At 39.5% G+C, this 24030-nt stretch overlaps 1 protein-coding gene across 2 annotated transcripts in view; it reads left to right on the forward strand.

Moving 5' to 3' along the window:
• The window catches only part of pard3aa (par-3 family cell polarity regulator alpha, a), a 392129-nt gene that overhangs the window by 166234 nt on the left and 201865 nt on the right, over positions 1-24030 (forward strand). For both annotated transcript variants that reach the window (XM_055007067.1, XM_023262624.3), the window contains exons 4-5: positions 328-512; positions 4588-4725. In XM_055007067.1, the coding sequence (XP_054863042.1) occupies positions 328-512; positions 4588-4725 (323 nt within the window). The remainder of the gene's footprint in view (positions 1-327; positions 513-4587; positions 4726-24030) is intronic.

A 24030-nucleotide genomic window follows, 5' to 3' on the forward strand; every position in this document is an offset into this window, starting at 1 on the left:
ATCGTTAGGTTGTACAATGTTTTCTTAAGGACCTGACAGACTTTTTAAATGGAAACAACAGTACTTATAATAACCACTTCCCATGCCTCAGCTAGCATTTCATATAGTGCAGTTGAGGAGGTACAGTAGAGGACAGAGCAGTGGCTCCAAAAACAGGCCACAGTTGTACACTGCGGTGAAAAGTGAGCTCTTTAATAAGTAGATAAACCAGCAAGTGGTTTGATTTTACTGAAACTTTTTTTTAAAATGTCCACTTTTTCTTGTCATGTCACCGCTCTTACCTTTCCCTTCTTATTCTCTCTTTCCACTCTGCTTTCCCCTCCACAGCCATGTCTCTCAATGTTCGTCGCAGCAGTGATCCCTCCCTGGCTGGCCTTCCTCTAGGCGAAGTCCCAGTTGGTCCTGAGGAACCGTCCAGAAAGAACCCAGCTCGCTGGTCCACAACTGCTGGTTTTCAGAAATACAGCCATAAGCCAAACACAAGCGGAGGCACAGGCAGCCTAGAACGAAAGGTAACATATTCCTGCAAATGGTAGTAAAGCTGTTGATGTAAAGTCAAGTTTGACTTGAGCTGTGAATGCAGTCAAGAGAAATACATATCTCCAACAATGTATTATTCATGTCATCAACATTGATGTGAGTCTAAAAGGTGTCAAAATATGAGGGAACATTAAAAGGTTGACATTGCACCTATTCTTTGTCACACCACTGTGAACTAGTTGATAGGGATTCAAACAGCATCTTAGCCAGAAGTTTTGTCTCCACTGTGCTGCAGATGTACTGAAATTGCATCAATTATAATGTCAGATATGTGTTCTGAAATCTTCCAACCTCCAGCAGTTTCTTTTTCAACTTTCTTACAGCTTTCTATCCTCATTTACATTTGTTCTCTCGTCTGCACCCCAAATCAAAGATAATAACTGTTAGATATGAAACTTATGCTGCCCTGCTTGCAGATATCCAGCGGTGGCATAGATAGTCTTTATCTTAAACTAGTTCCTTCTGATAAGACCCCTTCTTGTCTCCCACAAAGACGAGCAGGGATTGTTAAACACTTTCCCTTTGTTCCAAATTCACCTTTCGGAGGCTTTTAAGCCTCTGATTATAAATCCTAACAGAAAAAAAGGAAAAACACAGCTCAGGTACTTCCTCCCTGCAGCTCTCAAAAGAGAAGGGAAGCCAATTAGCTTCTCAAAATGGCTGCCCCCACGAGGTGCTGACAGACCTTTACTTCTTGCTGAGAATGAGGTATGTTCCCAATCAAAAAGGGGAAATGATTGAGTGCTCGGAATGTGAGACGGCAACTCTCCACGTGATTAGCGTGTCTGGAAGCGTAGGCTGACAATCCTATTTAAAGACACTTTAGTTGTCAGAGCACAAACAATGCAACAGCAAAAGTCTCAGCAGAAGGTGGAGGAAGAAAGCTGTAGCTGAAATGGTTATTAGAACTCTCATTTTGTCAGTGAAGCTTCCTTTCTGACCTGTGTCAAACTGAGCAATGATGAAAGAATATTTTTTTAAACCAGGAGATTGTGTGCTTGTATTGAATGAAAAATGTAAAAGCAGAGGACCAGGAGCGTCAATTGATGCTGTCTTTGAATTTCTGCTTTTCTTTGGCCCTCCTTGCCTGCCTTACAGTGCTTGGTTGCTTCCACTTCTGAAAACACTGCAGCGAAATGCAGGTTTCTGTGTACTGTGATGTAAGGAGAGTTTCAATATAATATACAACAGGACTGAGATTATAAGCAGTTACTGTGACATTACACAGCATATCTTTTTAGACAGCTCAGCGTTATTTAAGGATAATTCTAGAATATTTCCCAATGAATGGAAAATGAGACATACAGAAGCCTTACCTGTGTTCTCACACTCAGTCACACTCAGTCTCTCACTCTTTCTAAGACGAAAGTGCTGACCACCACGCCACTGCAGCCCTGAGTAGCTTGTGTCTTTTTTATTTTTTCTGTCCACAAACTTGCAGCTAGAAACAATTTCCTCTCGCATATCAAGGTCTTACATCATTTTTTTAAGGAAAATAAAACTCATAGTAGTATGAAATTGTATTTTTACTTACATCTCCCCATAAAATACTGGCAGTACAGATATTTTTTTCAAAATTATGGAGGAGCAATTGTCTAGAATTTGGCAATATCAATACCATACTGGTGGGATACTGTCTGTCTTACAAATTGGGGAAAAAAATGTGCTTAGTGCCTAACAGAAATAAATGTCACTATTTTTATTAATTGAAGTGTTTACATACAGCATACTTGCAAAGGCAAAACTAGGAAAATGTTTGTCATCTCTGTAATAATGAGGTCAGAGTATTTCAGTTAAGTTTAATAGGTGTAGAGATTGACACAGAGATGTAGGTAAAATTGTTCCAATGACTAAATGTGCTTTAAATTCAAAGCTGTTGGAGGGTTCCACAGATAAGCAACTAGCATTGTTGGAAAGTTGGGAAGCTGCATTTTTTTAATGCTGTGCTGCTGTAGAAATTTTGAGAGCAATATAACAAAGACAAATTCCTGTGGATTTGAATGCAAAGTGAGTCTGCTGGTCTCTAAAAAACAGTTCTTGGAAGCCTGCAGGAACGTTGTAACACTCACCATGTACAGTACACGGGCTTGTCCTGGAATCACTACAATGGCTGTGCAGAGCACAAATTTAGTCTGACCCACAGAACTTTAATAGGAAATATGTCTAGTTGAAATAAACTACAGTTATCCTTTAATGATGTCCCTTTGACAAACTTGCAATGTTCAAATACCCCATTTAATTCCTGACTCCCATCTGTAGCAGGTGATCAGTTATCTGAATAGAAACAATTTAAGTCATTATCTTATTACTGGCACTTGAAATTGTATGTTATGAAAAGTAATGAGCTAACACCAGGAGGCTGTCATTTTTATGCAGCTGACAGAACCATTAGATTTTTTTCAGTAACAAGGGAGTCTTAGGACTCATAATCCTCATTCTATTTACATGCATCCAACTGTCATGTAGTCCAAGATGAAGTCTATTTTTATGCAATCAACAACAGATGTTTAATCTATTAGTCAGAAATGATATATTTGTTTCTTGGCACAACAGCTCTGAAAAGGAAACATACATCAGAGTATATGGATGACAGCCATACACACCATGCACCTAGAGTCTCTCAGTTGTCTGGAATCGTTTCCTTTATGGCCAGTCGTGTTCTGTTCAGTTAAATGTGGCCGAGTCAGGTACAGCTCTGCTAAATCTCTACATTATAAGCCAATGGGAGTCCTCAGTCATCAGCTAGCACTGTAAACTCATCACATCTCCCAATGACTTTACAATACTTCATATTCTGGCTTCTCCACGCTTAGCACAGTCAACTAAAGGGATTAGGCAGTCGATATGAGCCTGCTGATTTACTGCTACCTCTCTGCTATCTGGCTTTCTCTGCATTTTACGATCTGATGTGTCGTTAAAGTTTGTGGAGTGGGGTCCTTTGTCGTGCTGTGACGGAGACCATGATGGCTATCAGGGCTGTCTGAGTATAGAGCCCACATGCCCAGCTGAGTTTTACAGTCCTGTCTGCACTGCTTCCTCAGGGCCCTTCACGCCACATTCAACTGTACTAAAACACACATGGCTTATTATAGCATGCAGGGGATAGAAATCTCTCTCCTGATCTTCCATTGTTTGGTCTTATTTTGTGACTCGTTGAGCATAACTTGTTTTCTTTTGCCTCTGCTCATCTTTCTGGCTGCTTTTCATTCTCAATCTCCTTTTCAACAACAACCCACTTGGGAGTTTTTTTTCTGCTTTAGGTTTTGTCTGTGTTTTTTTTCTAGTGTGATGTCTCATTACAGATATCCAAACTTGCTTTTCTGTCTGTCATGCTCTTCAACTGCTGCTTTTGTAACTCATCAAACCTTAAATCATTGTCATTCTGTTTGTCTGTCCTGGTGAATCATTCCACTTTGATTTTTAATATTGATTTGCTTTCTTTTTCATGCTAATAGCTTCACCCATGACCTTCAATTGCAGTTCCAAATCCAAGGCTAGCATGTCTGAAACATACTCTTGTGTGTCTGGGTGTGTTTGCTGCTTGTGGCCATTGTAATAAGTCTGCTTAAGTCTGCTCATGTTTGACATTACCTTGGCAGGAGCATTTTAGAAGGCGCTTATTGTGTAATGGAAGAGCTCAGCTGTGGCTGTCTTATTATAAAAAGCCTCTTATTAGCAGCTCGGGTTTAGCTGTGAGGAAAGGTCAGGGGTGAGGGTGGGATAGAGTGAGACTTGAATGAACAACTTGAAGTCCGTGGCACGAAGTGGATAAACTGAACAAGTTCTACCACAAAATGTCAGTTATACAGCTGCTATAGATAGCAGCAGGCAACAACAATGCCTCTTTATGGGCTGAAAATAGAGAGGATGGATCTGTCCTTGATTTTGTTGGTTTACGCAGGTTTTAGATTGCTGATTATGTAGTCATTTCTTTGTGGCAGCAGTGATTGAATCAGTGTAAGGAAACTTTCTCTTCTGATAGTATAGCGTGTGTATCAAAGACATGGAAGGGTTTTAACCTCTCCATCTCTTTGTGTTTCCTCTCAGGGGAGAGGGGCCCATGCCTACCGGAGTCTTCCTCGTGATACGAGTGGCTGGACCACTCAGTTCCAAAGAGAGACGACTCGATCCTCTTTGAGTGCCAACCATCCAATGGTGGACAGATGGCTTGACCGACAGGAACAGGTATGATGATGGACTAATACAAAAATGTATGGTCAAATGGTTTTTGGGTGGTTTAAAGTATGCACACTGCAGTTGTCCTGCAGATGTAAACAACTGAATAAATGCAAGTAATATATTCAGTTGAAACAGAATGCATTGATGCTGGATTGATTTTTGTCTTGATATCGAACTAAATAGGTGGATTGGCCAAGACATGCTGATAAACATTAAATTCATTTCTTGTATCCATGTCTACCATTCACTTAGTAATGGTAGACAACTGACTCAATTTTTACTGCCACTGCAGTACCTGTCCCCCTGTTTTATACACAAAAAGAATTCTGACATACACAATGACATACACACAGTAAGGCACTAATATTGCATTATTTATTGAAAGATACACAATACACCTGACACTGTATGGCAGTTATTACTATCTGAATTCAGGAATAATTTCCTATCTCCTTGACAGCCTTGTTACTTTAACAATATGAGGTTTGATCAAAAAGTTCAGAGTCTGCACACATAAAAAGCAAAAACTATACCTGATTTAAAATTGGCTGCCAACCCCTTTGGAGTAGTTGGCTGTTGCAGTGATACATTGCTCCCAGCACTCTAGCCATGCTTGGAACACTTCATGGAAGTCCCATTCTGTAAGCATATCAAGCACCATCACCGACGCATCCTTGATGTCCTCTGCTGTGTCAAAATGGCAATACACTGAATTTTTTAGTTTTCAAAAAAGTTAGTTTGAATTTCCATTTTGGGGAGGAAGACATCAGATGGAGCCAAATCAGGCAGTCTGTGAAGGCAGAAAACCAACAATTGTTTTGGCATGTTCAGAAAACATGCACATTTTCAATGCAGTGTGAGCAGCTACATCGTCATGATAGAACACTGAGTTCCCATTGTGCCACACTTCAGGTCATTCGCCAGCTCTTCCATTGTAAAAACTGTTGTTTGGTCTGTGGGTCAAAGGTATAGACCGACCTCTCAACACCACAGATGGTTTTTGACATGAAGGTTGGATCATCCCAGGCCTGTTGTACTTGCAGACATCGACACAGTGCTGCCTCTGCAGGTCCATGGTGAAATTGCAAATACCATGCAAGTGATTCCAAAAACACGTCCAACACAGGTCCTGATTTTGATCACCTAAATACACCTGATGCATGGAGGAATCCTGACTCACAATAGTTGCTGCTCGCACCTGTTGCATGTCCATGACCACGCTGCACTTCATTCATGTGCAACAGCAACACACTGAACATTTTTGATCACACCTCCCATATCCTGTTAAGCAGCATTAACAAGTAAATTATGCCATTTGGTTGAGACATCAATTGAAAGCACCTTCAACTTACATGAGTAAATATATTTCTTGAACGTCACTTGATCTAATGTTTGTAGCATATTCTGTCTACAGAATAACTGTGCCAGTTTTTTTTTAGCCTATGCTGCACTGCTTTCTGTTCATCATGTCTTGCCATAGTTTAATAGCAAAGGTAAACATAATAGTGACAGAGAACAGAGTAGTGATTACAGTGACGCTGACTGCTCACTGACCTAGCCAACTTGAAACAGATTCAATGGCTGACATCAGACTTCATACTTGTGTTGTGTGGCAATACTTTTCATAAAGTAACAGTGTAGAGTGTTAGTCATTGCAGGCTTGTCTCCTCACTTCACACCTCCTCGCTCTGTCGGCACTTTGTGATTGACTCACCCTGTGACTGGTCCCTCTACTCCTCGGTCTGTCAGAGGAGAAAAAATATGCTCCCTTTAAAAGTTATTAAAAGTGACAGAGGCTCTCTGTAGGGGGAGCAGAAATGACCTTGGGAAGTGTTGAACACGCTGAGCTCGATGTGAAGAGGATTTTTCCCAGCTTGTGTGTCAGTCTCTGCCCATCACTACCACAGCTACCTGCTCTGACTCATGTAGGAGGTGTTTAATCGATCTCTTCTTCACATTAAAGAGCAAAGACAAAGGTGTGAAACATCGAGCGATGGAAAGAAGAATAAAGTGAATGCAGTAGCAATTGAGAAAATAATGATGGAGTCAAAATAATAAAAAAAAAAAACAATTGATGGATGTTAAAAATGCCAAGTATATTACTGTTGACTTGTTTCACAAAGTAGAACTTGATTCAGCTTTTTACTGATTGAATTATTATGCCGTAGTCCATTGTGGTTTGCCTGCCTCATGCTGTCATTGAAAAGCAATACTGTGTTTCATTGTCCCGTGCAGCATTTTTCTCTAGCTAGATACATTTGAAGATCCTCCTGACAGTTGTTCGCTAAACTCAGTAAATAAAAATACATACAAATTGTTTTGGCAGCCAGTCAGGCCATGCATGCATGTTAATTCATGGTCGTACAATCCAGCGCTCAGACAGTGCCACAAGAGGAATTAATAATAATAGTAATGATAATAAAAATAATAAAAATTTCAAGAGCAAACATTTTTATGCTGTTTACGTATTATATGCATGCTCATGTAATTTCAGCTGTGTGAGAGTCTCTACTCCTGTTTTGAGGCTCCCCTCTGCTTCTCCTTCTACACTTCTGTGTGTTCTGCTCTAGTCTTTAGTGTCTCTTTCCATACATGAGTCCACTCTGGTCCTATGGATCATGGGAAGAGACTCATATGGAGCAAAACAGACAAGAGTGGCCATTCACTGTATTTGGTTGTAATGACATGCTGCTCTTGAGACATCCAGTGCTGCATGTTACACACAGAACTAATGAATGCACAGACAGAGTTCTGGTAACCATATTTTATGACCTTTGTCATAAAGCATGGCTGTCTGTTTTCTTTCACTGAAAGCTAAGCTAAATGCCCTTAGCATTGGCTTCATATTTATCATAGAGACATGAGAATACTATGGTTTTTTCTTTTGTAGTTTTGGGCAAGAGAATGAATAAGTGATAATGTCCAACTAAATCCTAAAGTACTAAGAGTTGTTACATTGCTATGCCAAAACTCCTGTCCACTTGATTGTGTACTTCATTTATTTGATTTTAGCTGCATTTAGCGTTTTTAGTTTTCTTCAAACTCCTAATTTTGGTCATTGTTAAACTTGATCCAGTAGAAAAGATTACATGAGCTAAAAGGGCGCTCAAACAGTGTAAGAACATGATTTTGTTCAAAACCTTAAAACCCTCCCAAATCCAAGATTAAAGTTTTAAGTTAATACTCATCAACAAAATATGAATATAAAATATGAGATTATTATTTTAGAGCAGGGGTTATACCAACAGCATTATGCAAATATATAATGACTAGCAGCGGGAGCACCACAGCAGGAGTCTAAGCATCCACACAGTGGCTAATTCTTAGTGCTACCTGACTGTTTGTAATCTGACAGCTGTGTGGCTAAGATGAGTCACAAAACGCAAATCCGCTCATTAGAGGTAACACAGTGTAGTGGCACCTTGTCGCTCAGTTCTTTCTTCCCCTCACTCACTGTATCTCAGTCTTGATCACCGCTTTCCCTCCCACACATGACAGTTTGATATTTTGTCTTCTTTGTTTGATGGGAGGGCAACACAGCAGCATCACATTGTAAGATAAAAATACACAGCGTAGGTTAATTAAAAAGAACTGTGATCGGTGCTAAAGCGCTGGCAGAGATAATGAATGTTCACACACACACACTCACACACACACACACACACACGTGTCAAGGTTTTAGGGAAAACACACCAATTAGCACTTGTTTGTTTATCATAGATTATTTATCTGCTGTATTTTATTGTTGTACTTTATGAAAAAAGATTAAAGTTAAAACAAAGAACACTAGGAGAGAATATGACACTCATTACTGTCTCTTCACTTGAACAATTGACACACTTTACTTTTGTTTGTGGATTTGGAGCATGCTCCAGCAGCATCATTTCTTAACTATACTCATTGAATCATACAGTAGCTTAAGTTTTTAAGTACTTCTCACATCGCATCTTTCAGCTTAATGGCTGCTGTATGTGAAGCAGCTCTGTTGTACCCGCCACCATTTGGCAAGCTCTTAAAGTGCTTTACTTCCTCATTTATATTTAAGCAGGCCTGCTATAAATTAGGAATGTAAAATCAGACCGACTGAAATGACACATTGACTTCTAGGCTTAAAATACCAAAGAGGTTGGGGGAAGTTGAATCCACAACACCATTAGGGGTACAGTCTGTCGTCACCATGAGAACCCAGAGGTGATAAACTTAGAGAGGTTTGAAGCTGGGTTGCAGCCGAGGAACTGTACATGCAGGAGTGGTTCTCTTCTTACTTTATTTTAGATCAGTGTCTGGTAGCTTCAAAAAATGCAGTGATTAGTGTTAGTTTTTGTAGCTTTATCTGCTTTTTTTCTTCAAATGTTCACACTGAGCACAAGGTTGTCTGGCTCGTTGTTATATCAGACAATTGTCTTATGTTTATCTAACCAGTCAATAAATTCACTTCAGTGTCAAATGGTTCCATCTAAGACTCTAGGAGCCCCTAAAACCCTCATCACCCTTCCTCACATACACACACACACACACACACACACACACACACACACCCCCACACACACACACACACACACACACACACACACACACACACACACACACACACACACACACACACACACACACACACCCTGTCAAATGTGGCGTGGAGAAAAGCATGCTTTATCAGCCCATATACACCAAGGCCTTATGAGTTATTCTCCATATAAACAGCTGACATTAATGCTGGCCTATTATCCCACTGATGAATGTTAATGGGCCTTCCCGCTCACCAACACACACACATGCTCACTCACATACACAGTTTGATCTGGTTGAGTGGCTCTCCACTGTATTATTTTGCGGCCTTGATGAGGGACCGGAGGCCATTATCATGAGCGGTATGAGAGGCGGGACAGACACCAGCTGTCAATCATAGAGGGATTTAACCCAATCAAGGGTTAACAAGGAGAGAAACAGATACATTTGTGCTTCGTCAGTAAAGTTCACACTTTGGGAGTTTCAGGCCGGAATGAACACAGAGACATTTGAGTATACACATCCTGGTTGTCATATTACATAAATATATTTTCAAAACAATTATTGTAATATGATCTGGATGCTTTATTTATTTATTTTGTTTTTTGATGGTTTGTAGCTTCTGAAAATGCTGTATCAAACAGTCATGCCCACAACAAATTAAAATAGAGAGATCTGGAGAGACAAAAAAAAAAAAGAAAAAATGAACTAAACCGTTACATAACAGCATCAAAAACATGTCTGAGTGGAAGCAGCTCTGATTAGACATCTTTGATCAGGCCTCCAACAGTCGGAGTGCCTCTCTATCTTTGTTGTCTAAATGAGGCACCTTGTCTGGCGAGTTTTTAAGGAAACGCAAAGTGGCGAGGTGCCCAGCTGAATCACTGAGCCAGCATGTTGAAAGGAGATGAGCCTGTTCAACTTGAAGCTGGAAGGAAAGAGCGAAGAGCAGTGCGAACACTCTCCTTTCCTTTTATATTTTCACATCAAAGATTTCTCACCAAACAAACACAGACTGGCATTTGTGAACCGTTTTGATTGTTATTTGCTGTCTCTTTTTTGATTCCATCAGTTCAATCAGAAGCTAACAGTTCTTAGTTGCTAAAAAACTGAAACCCAGGGAATTATTGTATTTGAATGATTCTGAAATGTGACTTGCTTTAAAGGGATTCCCAAATTGCTACTTTCTGTAAAGATTTAGAGTGTTTGAGCGGATTGTTGTTCAAATGAGGTGCTTTGGAAAGCTATGGGAGGATTGCGCTCCCTGCTCCAATCAACCTCATTGTTGCCAGAGTTTTAAAAATCTGAATACAAAGAAGGTGGTGAGTAAAATGTCTCCATGACAAATAGTCATAATCAGTCTCAGGCAAGTTCACCTCACAGAAGCTAAATCAAAGTTCAGTTCACACAGATTAAAATCAACTGGTTCACTTTCATAGTTCACAATTTTGTATTTGAAACAAATGATCTAGTTCACATTCAGTGCTTGTTCAGTACTAGCAGTGGTCCGTTACGTTTAGAAGTGTTGGTGGTCTGAAGTCAGTGTTAAAGGATTCACCCAACAGGACCTACTTCTAAACTTCCAACTTCTAAACCTGTAAAGTATCAAACTGGTGCTGATGCAGATTTTCAAGCTAAAACCTTCCCCTCTATCCAAGTTTCTGTGAAGTCTCTTAGCCCTGTATATTAATGAAGCCCAAATTCAGATTCAGTGGCAAACTCAACAAACATGCTCTTTTTGGTCATAATCACAGATCATTTGCATACATACTGGCCAGTGTAAACCTCCCCAACCTAGTAGTAGGTTGGGGAGGAACCCTAATAGTGTCAGCAACCTCTTGCACTAAATAAGTGCATTTAAATATTCAGGTGACGTCGTCACACTGAAAACATACAAAACAGAGCTTTGTTACATGCAGTAAATGTAGTTACTTGATGTGTTTAAAGCTTCCTTATCATTTTGTGCATATATCCAAATGGTTCGTTAAACATCCATTGACAAACAGCAAGTGACAGTGACAGTCAAAATGAGACTTAAATGAAAATGTAAAAAAAGATAGAATGACATAATGACAACATTCAAATGTAATGTTTTGTTCCTCTTTTTACATGTAAAATCTCAGCTCCTCCACCATTACAATAAGGTGATACATTAGCTCCATTATTGTGACAATAGCCTACTGAGCCACCTAGAAGCTGGAGGATGTCCCCAGTGCCCCTTATGTATGGGAATGATCTGCAATGCAAAAGATATTTATTAGACTGATAGCATCCAAACTGGCGACAGCACTCATCATAACAGATAAAACCATTAGATTAATGACACCTATAGCATATTACCTCTGAATTCTGATACTTTTCTGCTTGTTTGTTATTCAAAATCCACATTCAAAAACAAGTCATGCTGAGTTTTCATTTGTTTTATTCAAAAAGCAATGAATACAGTGTTGAAAGTTTGAAGTGGAGGGTCTTAAATTCATGACAGTCTGGAAAACCCTTGGGCAAGACAGTATGAAAGTTAGCATTTAATTCTTGGTGCCGTTGTTTGTGGGTGAACTAGGTCTATTCTCCTGACTAGCTTGTTGGTAAAGCCCACACAGTCTGCAGACCCTGAGGCAAGCTGCAGGCAATGTTAGAGCAGCTGAGCATGGAGAGAAAACACTGCAGTAACCCCCAAACCCTCTCTGGCTCATACAGTCTCTGTTTCCATCTCTCTCCTATTCTCTCTGTACCTGTCTGCACTGCCTTCATCTCTCTCCACTGCTATCTGGTGGATGCAGTGTGCATCTGTCTGGCTTGCATTTAATTCTGTTAAATTTGGGATGATATGTGATGAAGAGCAGGTTTGTTCTGTGCAGGACAGAAAACACAGAAACCCACATTCCAGAGGAGTGCCGTCAGTCCTGCTTTGGTGTCTGCAGAGAGCATCTTGCATTTATCCAGGGCTCGCCTTTTAATTCTCTCTGAAACACACACTGATGGATCACCAAAAAGGTTACAAAGAGTAGATGGGAACCCTTGTTTGTTTAGTTTATGTACACATACACTGATGCTCAGTGGGTCTGGTCAAGATATATCTAGGTGTGTATTCAACTTTGATTTCAAGCACACAGACACACCTACAAATGTATTGTTTTTCTATCTTATTCCATTTTTTTCTGCTAAATAATATATTTTTCCTGCACTTCTGTCAAAAATCACTAAGATGCAGTCAGTGTTTCAAAGAAAGATACAATATGTCAAATTAGCAGCATGACAAGTATCAACTAAAATTATGAGAGAGAATATGTCAGACCATTTCATTTACATTAGACATTTTGGAATGCTTAAAATTTGACCTCATGGCAGATTTGGTGCCTTTTTGTAAAAAAACAAACAAACAAAAAAAAACAAATAACTAAATACCCCTCAGTTAATGAAAGAAAAACCCACAATGGTCACAGAAATAATATGAATCTGACAAAAGTAATGATAAATAAAAATTCTATGAAAATTAACCAGTGAAAATCAGACATTGCTTTTGAACCGTGGTTCAACAGAATCGTTTTAAAAAATAAACTCATGAAACAGGCCTGGACAAAAATGATGGTACCCTTAGAAAAGACTGAAGATAATGTGACCGTAGGGACATGTTCAATTAAAGTGTGTCCTTTGTTGAACATGATTGGGCAGCTAATGGAATTATCTCACCTAAATAAATAATTTTTTTTTTTTTTTTAAAAAGACTGAATTGAAGACAGTATCTGAGAATAAATTACTTACAATGTACGTTATTGACATGTTGGAATAATGTGCCTTTTCTGCTGTGTGAGTGCTGTGTAAATGGCAGCTCACCAGAGATGTTCCAGTCCAGCTGAGGACCTGAGTGAGAACAATGTAGCCCTGAACCTCACAAAGGCCTCTCCACTCTTAATTAGCCATCGCCGCTGAACTACTACTGGAACAGCACGACCTCAGACAGCCTGGTTTATTTTCTGCTTTTCCTCTCAGGGTCTGCACTGCTTTTTAAGCCTCATTTAGTACTACTCACCTCCTCTTTTCACCTCTAAGTGGGCTCAGGTAGTTAGCTTTGGCATTGTACTGACTTGTAATGCTTGTTGAATGACCCAACCTATTAATTGGGGGACTCAGCATGAGTACTTTATCTTTATTACATTCATATTTTTTGTGATGCTGTTGTAAATCTTGTGCACTACTCCACTCTTTTATCGTTGTTGAACTCACTGTTAAATTTTAGACATGGGGGAAGGTCATCTCAACTTTATATTTTGTGTTCACTTCACATCTAGTTTCTCTTAGTGCTATTGTATGTTTTTCAAGCAGTTTGTACAGTGTTTGATGGTAATTTGAACACAGCACTCAGTGCTTGTGTTTTTTTGGCACATTTTAATTTTTTATTCTTTTAGGTGAACTACTTTTAAAGGCCTGTAGCAAGTCTAGATAAGATAAGATAAGATAAGATAAGATAAGTCCTTTAATTCTCCCCACGCCAGGTCTAAAAGAACACCAGAGGCATGCATGTGTTGTTGTCTTAGTTTTTTATGCTTTTTACTGTTTTCTTGTGCAACAAGAGCAAAGGATCCAAACATCTAACCTTTCTGTACTGGCAGTAGGCAACAAGACAACTTTACTGCAACAACTTTACTGCAAAACGTCGGTGCAATAATATCGCTATTCTCCCTGTTTAAATATTTAAAAATCCCAAAATATGGTGAAAGTTTTAATTAAATTCGCTTAAAGTGCACTTTTGATTTACATCAAAATCTAAACTGGAAACATTTATTGCTCAAAAAGTTTCACTTCAATATGTTTCAGCCACCAACTGAGAGTGGAATCCTGCAGACTGCCTGGAGTAACACAGTTCATTGCTTTCTGTCATTAAATAATTGTCTCAGTGTGTGTGAGTGTATATTCATACTGTAGGATGTACATGCAGGTAGTACACACAATCACACACTGTTGGTAGTGTCATTTAGTTGATTCATTCCACAGCGGGGTAAATAGGTTGTAAAAGAGCAATTATAGAATTATTGCAACTTTGCATCTCATTATTAGCTTAATGTCTTTGTAAGAAACAAACAGCAGTGATAATCACTATGAGCCTTAATGTGGATTTGTGTTTGTGCGTGTGTGTTTGATTTATTCAGAGACTGCAACAGTTAACCATCCACCAGCTTTTCTGCCCAGAAGCTTTTCTCACTCGGCTCTCTGCGTCTGTTAGCATTCAGGATGGCTCCCTCTCACCTTCACACACATACATTCATAGACACGTAGTGGGAGACGGAATGAAAATGATAGAAATAAGTGTTTAACAATTCTCAGCAACTTTCACAACTTAATCCCAGGCAACATAACAGAAGAGAAATGCAGCTCCCAAGGACAGTGTGAGAAAAGGCCATCAGCAGGGGACTGGAAGAGAGACAAAGACAAAAGTGCTGTTCTACTCAGAAATGCCAATGAAGTTCTTTGGAAAGACAAGAACAAAAGAAGCTGTTATTCTCTGTAGTTCCACAATAAATTTCATGCCACTTTGACCCTTTCTTTCTCCTCTAAACAAGATCTATCTTATTTGATCTTGTTCTTTTCATTTTATTCCTACTTTATTGAGAACTGTGCAAATCATGTCTCCTCTCTTATCTTGTTTGAACAGAAGACTAGGCAGCAGACTTTTTTTTTTTTAAACTGCCAACACTCTTCTCTATCAGCTATACTGTAGCCTGAAAATGTTTAACCTGTCTTCCGCTGTGTGTGACTAGACAGTTCAGATTAGAGCGTGACTGATTCAGGCTCCAGGAGGTTGATAGTAAAGTTTTTCTGAAGCTCCCATGAGTATTTGTGCACCATCCTCTCAATCTGACTATTTACTGTTAAGGTATAAAATATTCATACACATGTCAAATCAAGATTATTGGTGATTTTTTTTTTATTAATTTTTTGACAAGCAGTTTTTATTCTGACTGGAATTTGCATTAAAAAGTGACAAAAGGTGATAAGGCACTGTATTAGAGATGTTAATGAAAAACTGTTACTATCACCATGTCCAAAATAACTCCACTCTCCGCTGGGATTGTGGACCGCTCCATATCTTTGAAGTTGGAAGTCTTCCTTACCGTCTCTCTGGTCTTCGTAGAATTTGGTTTTGGACTCTAGCTGTGCTGCTCCAACATGTTTATATTGTTTTCTGTTAACCACTTGTTGACCACTTTGGTGCCAATTTTTGTTGTCCTTCTCCCTCATAATGCCATTAATTTTGACAAGATTGCTCGGCTCATTTCCTGAAAACCATCCAAAAGTATTACATTTCCACGAATGTGTAGATGGGTACTTGTTGTTGCATGTTTTTCCTTTCTTTTGACCATAGCAAATGTCAAGAAACTTTTTCTTTGTCCAAATCAGCTTTTGCTTAGGGAAGTGTTGTTTGGTGTCTGCCTTGATATGTCAGCACAAGAATTGCTCAGATTCATCACATGGGTCAATCCTTGGATTCTTCTTGGCCTGTAACATTCTTCCCAGCTCAGGGTAGAATGTTTTTTTTGCATTGTGGCCACTGACACTTGATCAGATCACTTAGATATGGTTTTATAACATTTCCCCAGCTCTGTCCCAGTGATGGATCCTGACAGCAAGCTCACTAAACTTTTCGGTTTCAGCCAGGACTTGTAATTGACAGGTTTCTGGAAAACTAAAGCATCAGTTGTTCTCAATTCATACTATTTATGTATTAGAATATTGTGACACATGGTAGAAACCACCAGGATTGCTCGGAATGGTAGTGACGTTATATTTTTTCTCAAAAATCTGCAACAACTTCAAGAGTTATGAATAATTTTAGACATGACATGTTTAGTAAAGCTGCTTTTAAAAAAAAAAAAAATCAATTATTTTCATTGAAATCTCTAACAGTTTCTTATCATCTAACTATTTGTCATATATGTCATTTCTAGTCAGAAGAAACCTATTGGTCAAGTATAAATTTGCTGTAAATGAAAATTTGGCATGAGTATGAATAATTTAGGGCTTAACTGTGTAAGCAACAATATCCATCTAAGAATTAAACATTTTGGTACGTATAATTTTGATACAAATCTACACCTACTACTTAGTTGTGGTATAGAGTAATTAATAAAACACTAGTATCACCTTTATTTATTCATAAAGAAACATATCTAGTTTCAAAAGTTTGAAAAAATGTCACTGTCCTTAATCTTTGTGCTGAAACTGTCATTCTGTCTCCTTTGTTTTTCTTGTCTGGTCATAAGTAGTCACTGAGATGTGGGTTCGCGTCATCTCTCCTCATTACTCATTTTGCTTCTCTTCAAAGTTTGCACTTGCGTCTTGCTTGCTCCTCTTTTAGCTCCAACTCTCTGTGGTTAATTACCATTCAGATATCATTCTGTGTCGCACATTCACCTCATCACTGCGAACAGCCCTTCAGCAAGGCTGTCTGTGCTTCACTTGTAAACATATCACCCTTCTCGACATGTTTTGTTCAATTCTTTATTTTTTTTTCTCTCACTTCAAAGCACCGAAGACAACAGAATGTACAAATATAACATTTTCCAGGGACAGGTTTACCTCAGTGATTGGCAGTATTATTTTCCTCTATCCTCCTCTTTTTTGCCCACATGTACTGCACCTCTACAGCATCGGTGTGGCTATCCGCCTCCGCACTGCTGGTTGTGAACGTGTTAATTCTTGATTAGAGTTCATGCATTCGCCTCCTCCGATTTGCTCTGTGGAGTGAGAAATCACTTTCTCAATGAGAATAATTGAACACGAGCAGGGGGGTGCCAGCTCATTACCCACAAATCACAGGGAGCAGGGGCACCTTAGCTGAAGACAATAATGACTTCTGGGAATAGAACGGGGCCGCCACCATGGAGCCAAACCACCATGGGCAGCAGGAACAAAGCTGGGAAAGGAAGATGCACACTCATCTTAACATTATTTCTAGAAGATATCTTTTTGTTCTTTTTTTCCTATATTTTGTGTTGAATCAGTCTACTTTTCTCAGAGGGGCCAGTGTCTGCGCTTTGGATGGAAGTTCAGGCAAGGTGTCAAGTGTGTCCAAATCCACTCTGGTTGGACAACAATGTCCTCCTTAAATTGTATTTCTATTAACACTAAAATTTGACTCATGCTCAAAAGATAAGGTAGAAATGAAGACATAGAGATGAATCAAAGCATATTCTTCAACAGTTTTGGCTTAAAAACTAAGCTTGACACTGAGGCACAAAATGAACTTCAGTGATTGACAGTGCCCGTTTCCCAGAGAGCAGTCATTTACCCTTATTTATTTGATTTCTCTCTACTTTCTCACCCACTCTTTCCCTCACTGCTTTTTTTGATATGCCATACATTTCCACTCTCCACAGAGTGCCAAATGAGTCCACTCTGACACAATGAGGTCCATTGTCACAATAGGCTTTTCTCACTGTTTTATAGGTCCCATTAGGGGGCCAATGCTTTTAAGTTGCTGAAGGAATGTAATAAGGCCCCGGCCGACAGTAAACATCCACATCTTGGGGCCACAGAGAAACATGAGATGGAGCTGCTTCGCCATCTCAGCCGAAGAGAGTCGTTTCATGTGCATCGGCCAGAGAACAAAGTGGTCACAGTTGGATGCAAAGAGAGAGGAATGGGGTGGTTTTATTTCAGAGCCAAGGAGATGGAGGAATAGAAAGCCTCTAAAGAGAGAGGGTAAAGAGGAAAGAGGTGGTCGTGGGCCAATCAGTCCATTTCTATTACTCACATAGAGATGTAACCGTGGTAACCACCCATTTAGAGCTATACCGCAAACGCGTATTATTGAGATCCATTCAGATATTTATATGGTGCTCTTGAATGTGTACCTTTTCTATCAAGATTTGACAAAGAAAAGACCACAGCAACTTAAAAAAAAAAAGATTTATACAGTGACAGCATAATGTTTGTCAAGGCCAGGCCCATGCACACTGATGTACTGAGATGTAACCCAGGAACACTTAAACAACAATCCCTCAACTTTTCAAGACTTTAAATTTGCTGTTGTTGTTGTAAAGACAATGACACTTGCATACTGTCTTGGTACTTTTCCAGCAAGTAAAAGTGCCAAATAGTCAAAATGCCCTCTGACAGGAAGCTCACATTTCCTAGATTTCAACATTGCACTTAAACCTCAAGACAAGCATGTGGCTAATGTGAGTTTTGCATCACCTTAGGTAACGTTAGGCAGTTAAATCTAAATTCTTGAATGTTGGAATGCATTAATTCATCATACTGGGAGAAAAATTATGTCATGCTTGAGTACAGCACCCTACCATGAAATGTACAGTGAGTTTTATGAAGGTGACATTATGTTCCGAGTGATTGACTGGCTATCTCAAGCTTGTTTTTATTGTCATCTTTTAGTGAAGTAAATGAACACCAAGTGGCTCCCAGAATGTCTGAACAGCCTGACAAAAAGGATGGAAAAACCTATGGTACACCTTTGGAAGTCTTTTGCAGTAAAACATGCAAAACCACTTGCATAATTCTTTGAGTTTTTCAGGGTTGGATACCCACAATGAATCTGGAATACCCCAGATGGTGTTAATGGTGTCATTCTAGCAAAAGTACCACTGTAATGGGCATGCTTTTCCCAGCAGAGCAGTTTTCCATTGGAATGTTCTCTTTATGCTCTAGGTATACAGGCCATGGGAGCTGTTGTGTAGAATAGCACCCCTGCTGAGTTCCATCACAGCAATCTTTGATATTCCCACATGCGTTCATGATTTCAACCAGAGCCACGCTGACATCGTTTTCCATTTTGAAAACGGAGGAGCAGAGAAACATGTGTTGTTTTGCTTGATGGGGTTTCTCTGTGTCTGTTGGGTTAGACGGTGAGAATCCTGCTGATGCTGTTGTGTGGTTGGCTGAAATAGGGACAGGTTACTTCATTTGTAAGTGTGCCAAAGAGTGCCACCTGTGTGTTGCAGGTGTGTGTCTACAAATGTACAATGTTTACATGCTGCTAATTGACTATCCATACTCTGATCTGTCTTGTTTGTTGCAACACTGATGATTTCCCTCTGCTCTTATCTCATCAGTGATTGCAATCACTTGTTGTGTTTAGCAAGTAAATTATCATTAGCTCTAACTAGCACACTCCTTTGATCAATCGATATCTTCTCCAATCTTGCACTCATTGCATTCAGAGCCAGAATGAATACAAACAAAATCTGACTTTTTTTTTTTTTTTATAGTAAAGTAATTACAAGGCAGTTCCCTGTTTTGCACATAACTTAAATATTGCCACTTACAGGTCATTTTCTCTTTATACCGAGTGTTGCCTCCCTTCCCTTCCTCTTTCCCCTCTCCTTCTCCACCCTCACCCCACCCCGCTAGATTACTGTGGCTGTGCTCAAATCTTTAGGGACCTCTCTTCATTACTGGCCCTCCACAGGCCCCTCATCTCCACACGGCCCTCTTCATTTAGTCCTGGCTGAGAGCAAGGACTCGGCCAAATGGTTTTCTGTCTCCCCCTTATCCAAGAATTTCAGCTTCCAATTAAAACTAAATGGAAAGTGCCCCCCCCCCACCTCACCCCACTCTACTCCCATGACGCTACAGATGAGGCCCCACTCAGCAGCCGCCCCACCTGCTCAAACAAGGCAGCAAACACTGGCTGATAGACCATTCACCCGCTGTAATAACTATCTGCAATGTGTACCAAAGCTTTACTTTGCACTAAATTATTCATAGTTCAACATCATTCATTCTCATTCTCTCTTTTTTTCTCTGTTGTATTGAGTATATTTAGGGTTTGAGGTCATCGTATGTTAAAAAAATCCTATAGAAAATGGATGAGCTTCTCTCCTCTCCATCTTCCCCAGTGGTTCCAATTTTACTTGCTAATACAACATTTGCGTCGCAGTACCAGTTGTATTGAGTAGTTCAGACTGCAATTTGGCAGCACAGGAAGCGTAGTTTGTTGGCAGCTACCGTGCAACTCAATAAGTCAGGGTGATTTTGACTCATATAATTGCAGGAGCGGCTACTAAAAACAATTATAAAAACGACACTGTATTTAATTACAATCCAGATCTGATCCATGGGTGCTCTCATTGAAATTCAAACAGCCGTTATTATTTCAACGGGGGCAACGTTCACTCACTGACCTTCACAGTTTGAAAGATGGATTAAACGTTCTGAGCAGTGGAAAGCAGACTGTCCTCCCACTTAATAAGCTCAAAATGATGATTAATCTGTGAAAAGCACCACAGAGCTGTTTTTAATGCATGGGTAAAGACCTAGGATTCAGCTGGGACCGTCCGCTCAGCGGGGCTGCGCACTCAACCCCCAGGATTATCTGTTCAGAATCATCTCCCTTCACATAAGCCAGGTGTCTAGAAAGTCACCATATCCTTTTTGAACAATTTTTTTTTGGAATGCATCAGAAACTCTAAATCTGCTTTAAACACCTCTTTTGAAGTTCTATTCCAATGCGAAATGCCAAGCACATTCAAATTCTTTGAAATGCATCTACTGTATTCAAAAAACATTATTCACAGAGCTTAAGAGTAAGCAGTCTGGACAATCACCGGTGATGATAACTCAATTTGCAGTAATTCCTACCCGGTTTGAACCTCCGGCTCTCCGGTGCAGGAGTGGTCTGCTCCAGTTGCAGCTGTTATTGATGAGGTTTGGAAAAAGTCTTGTGCCTCTCCGTCCGCTTTGGGCCTTGGTTATTGACCTAGTGATTGATTTAGGCCCTCATAATTAGCAGGCCTAATTTAATTAAAGTGCAATTTAACGATACAGTAGGCAAAGGCAAAGGCAGCTGTGTCATTGATAGATCAGCTCAGGGCTGATATGAAACAGGCACTGGCAGATGATGTATTCCCCACAGCAGGGTTACTAGTGACAGGGAAGAAGAGGCAAAGACTGAAGCCAAGAGACAAAGAAGGAGAATGAGGGGAGTAAAGAGAGAGACAGGCCTTTGTTTTTCCAAATGTCAGCCCGCAAACAGGACTGTCTGCCTCTCACCTCCGCCCCTCCACATCTAAATGCTCCTTTCTGATGTGGACAAATGCAGACTCACATCTCTGATCTAATTTGCTTAACAGCATTAGGAACCTGTCTGTCCCTGTAATTTGCTCCAAGTATCCACGTCAGACTCCAAACTTTATGAGCCAGAAGCCACGTCTTTCTAAAGCAAAACAAAGAGAGACAGATTTAAAGGCTAGAGATTTTTGTTGATTAAAAAGAGCTATAAGGATAGGAGAGTTATGGCCATTTGAAAATACAATATACAAGGGCTGCATGATATTGTAAAAAGTGGACATTGTGATATTACATTTTTCTATGAAATATATTGTGATTTGAAAAACATAAATTCTCTCTAGATGACTTGGAACTCTATTTGAAAGTAATTTCAGACTGACTGGGCTTTGTAAGAGCATCAGAAATAAATAAAAACAATCTAGAAGGCAGAAAAAAGACATTTGGAACTTTTTCCCATATGACGTTACACTAGGAAACACATTGGATGACATTCAGATCTGGCTCAACTGTTGCCATACAGAGCGTAATAGTGTTGATTTAAATGGTCAAACAAATTAGTAGTGTTGTCTCATGCTGCGGCAGCAAATGCAAGACACTGCAACAAAGTACCTGCTTTAGATCAACATCATCCTTTCTCTTTCCAAAACATTTCAATGCAGCTAATGTTGTGTTCATTTTGCAACTAAATCTTAATGATCAGTGTATGTCTCCTGTTCCTTGCTCATTTTGCTCTGCATATGTGGACCCTGCATGTCAACAAGCTCTATATTCTTGTAAATACAGTTTAAATGAATGCAATTATGTTCTTTTAGACAGACTTCTTTTGTAGATTAGTCATAGAAAATATGAACTGTGCAAATTTTCTTTTAGTATGAAGCTGTGATATTTTGTTTGATTAAATTCACTTACTTCACTTTGCACTCTCTCCATCATTTGCATTATGCATGTGCACATCATAGTGTGGATACTGAGGTTTCACCTTCATGTTTTGCAGTCTTACAGTATCATGGGAAAAGTGTAAATGAGAATGGCGATTCAAATGCTGGTTCTAACTGTTGAAATGATTGGGTTAGGAAAATGTTTTTTTCAAACCAAAATCAACCTTCAGTGGTAATTTCTTGCAAATAATGTGTTTTTAGAGATTTTTGGGACTATTTTGTCAGTAAGATGAATACAAACAATCTACGTAGTTTCTGTCTTGCCATCCACAAGGTGAATGCTTCCTATACATAATAAATTGCTAACATTAGCTGATGAGGAGGCTGTGAAAATAGTACTGCATTCATGAACTGCACTGATTAAAAATATTGCTTTAAGATAGATTTTCTCAATTGCATGAAATTATTTATCACATTAAATAAATTATTTATCGGTACAGTCTTATAAACAGTATATATGTACTTTCTCTGCTTGTGCACAGACAAAATAAACAGTATCAAAGAGCGAACTCCTGGAATTTCCGAAAAATGTGGACATGGTTCCAATTCAAAACATGTTCTTGATACCCAATTCCACTCCCCACTGTCTTCACCTAGCACAACAACACATATCTGCCTCCCTGTCCTCATTATCAAAAGGAATAGTACATCTAATCTGGAATGCGAGTGCTCTGCTTTGAACGAGGCTGGAGCCCATGGGTGCGGGGTGTGAAATATGAAAGACAACACATGTCCTCATCAGAGGACAGGCGCCGCCTTGCTTTCTCCTCTTGGCACACAAACACAGGCCTGTCGAATCATAACCTTCCTCTGTATTTTCCTCTCTCACACACATAAAAAGCAAGAGATGGCAGACACCAGGGTCATGCTGCTTTGATTCTCTTCCAGATCTGCAGTTTCCAGTCCAACAGGGAGTTAATAGTTTGCCAAACAAATGAAACATTCACTGGAAAAAAGGAGTGATACAGTAACGTAGGTAGTAGGTTGCATATTCTTTTATAGTCTATATCAAAATGATAATGATTCTCATTGTTGTGTATTGAAATCATTATTAGCTTACATCATCATTGTTAAAATCATAGCAATATGAATAAGATACGACAGTATACTTAACCTGTTTTGTGCCTCTGCTGACAACCATTAAGTGCCATTTAGGGAACTTGTGAGTTGAGTGAAGGAGGTCATTATGACCCTTTCATCATTTGCTAACCAGTTTAACTCTTTGCCAGCCTTTTATAATGTACGTCTATCACCAACATAAATGTAAATAAGTGTCTCGTAATCTCAGACAGCATGATTTATTGGTTGTTTTAATGGTGGTGGAGTCCGATGGACTGGTGGAGAATGAAGGGTTAAGGATTGTGGAGAGGGTGGGGCTCGGTCATTGGGTACAACGGTCATGTTCAATCTAATCACAGAGGCCTAATTTGGCTCTAATGGGAGGTTCATCTGTGGGGATGCATATGAGAGAAAAAAAAGGCCTTGTGTAACATCAGAATAATCCACCTATGGTAAATTCTGACATAGCTGTGATGAGGCCGTCCTGAACCCTGGTTAAGGCATCCATCAGTAGCTGGTCAAGACTCTGTTTTAAAGTACACAAGTTGTGATAATCTGTTGAGGAAAATTGTTGTGTTCAACACCGTAAAGCTTCTTTAACTGCTGATTGAAAACAGCAAGATTCTGGTTCCGGTTAAGATGGAAAAAATATTGGTAATTGCTTCTCGAGGTCAAAGGAACTTTAATAGGACTATTAGGAGCTATTACCAGCAGCTTGTCTTTATATGTCAATGCCATTGTGCAATGCAACGGTACTGTGAAGTCCTATTCGGTCTTGTCTGTT

This window comes from Amphiprion ocellaris, chromosome 22 (genome assembly GCF_022539595.1).
Source record: "Amphiprion ocellaris isolate individual 3 ecotype Okinawa chromosome 22, ASM2253959v1, whole genome shotgun sequence".
Taxonomy (NCBI): domain Eukaryota; kingdom Metazoa; phylum Chordata; class Actinopteri; family Pomacentridae; genus Amphiprion; species Amphiprion ocellaris.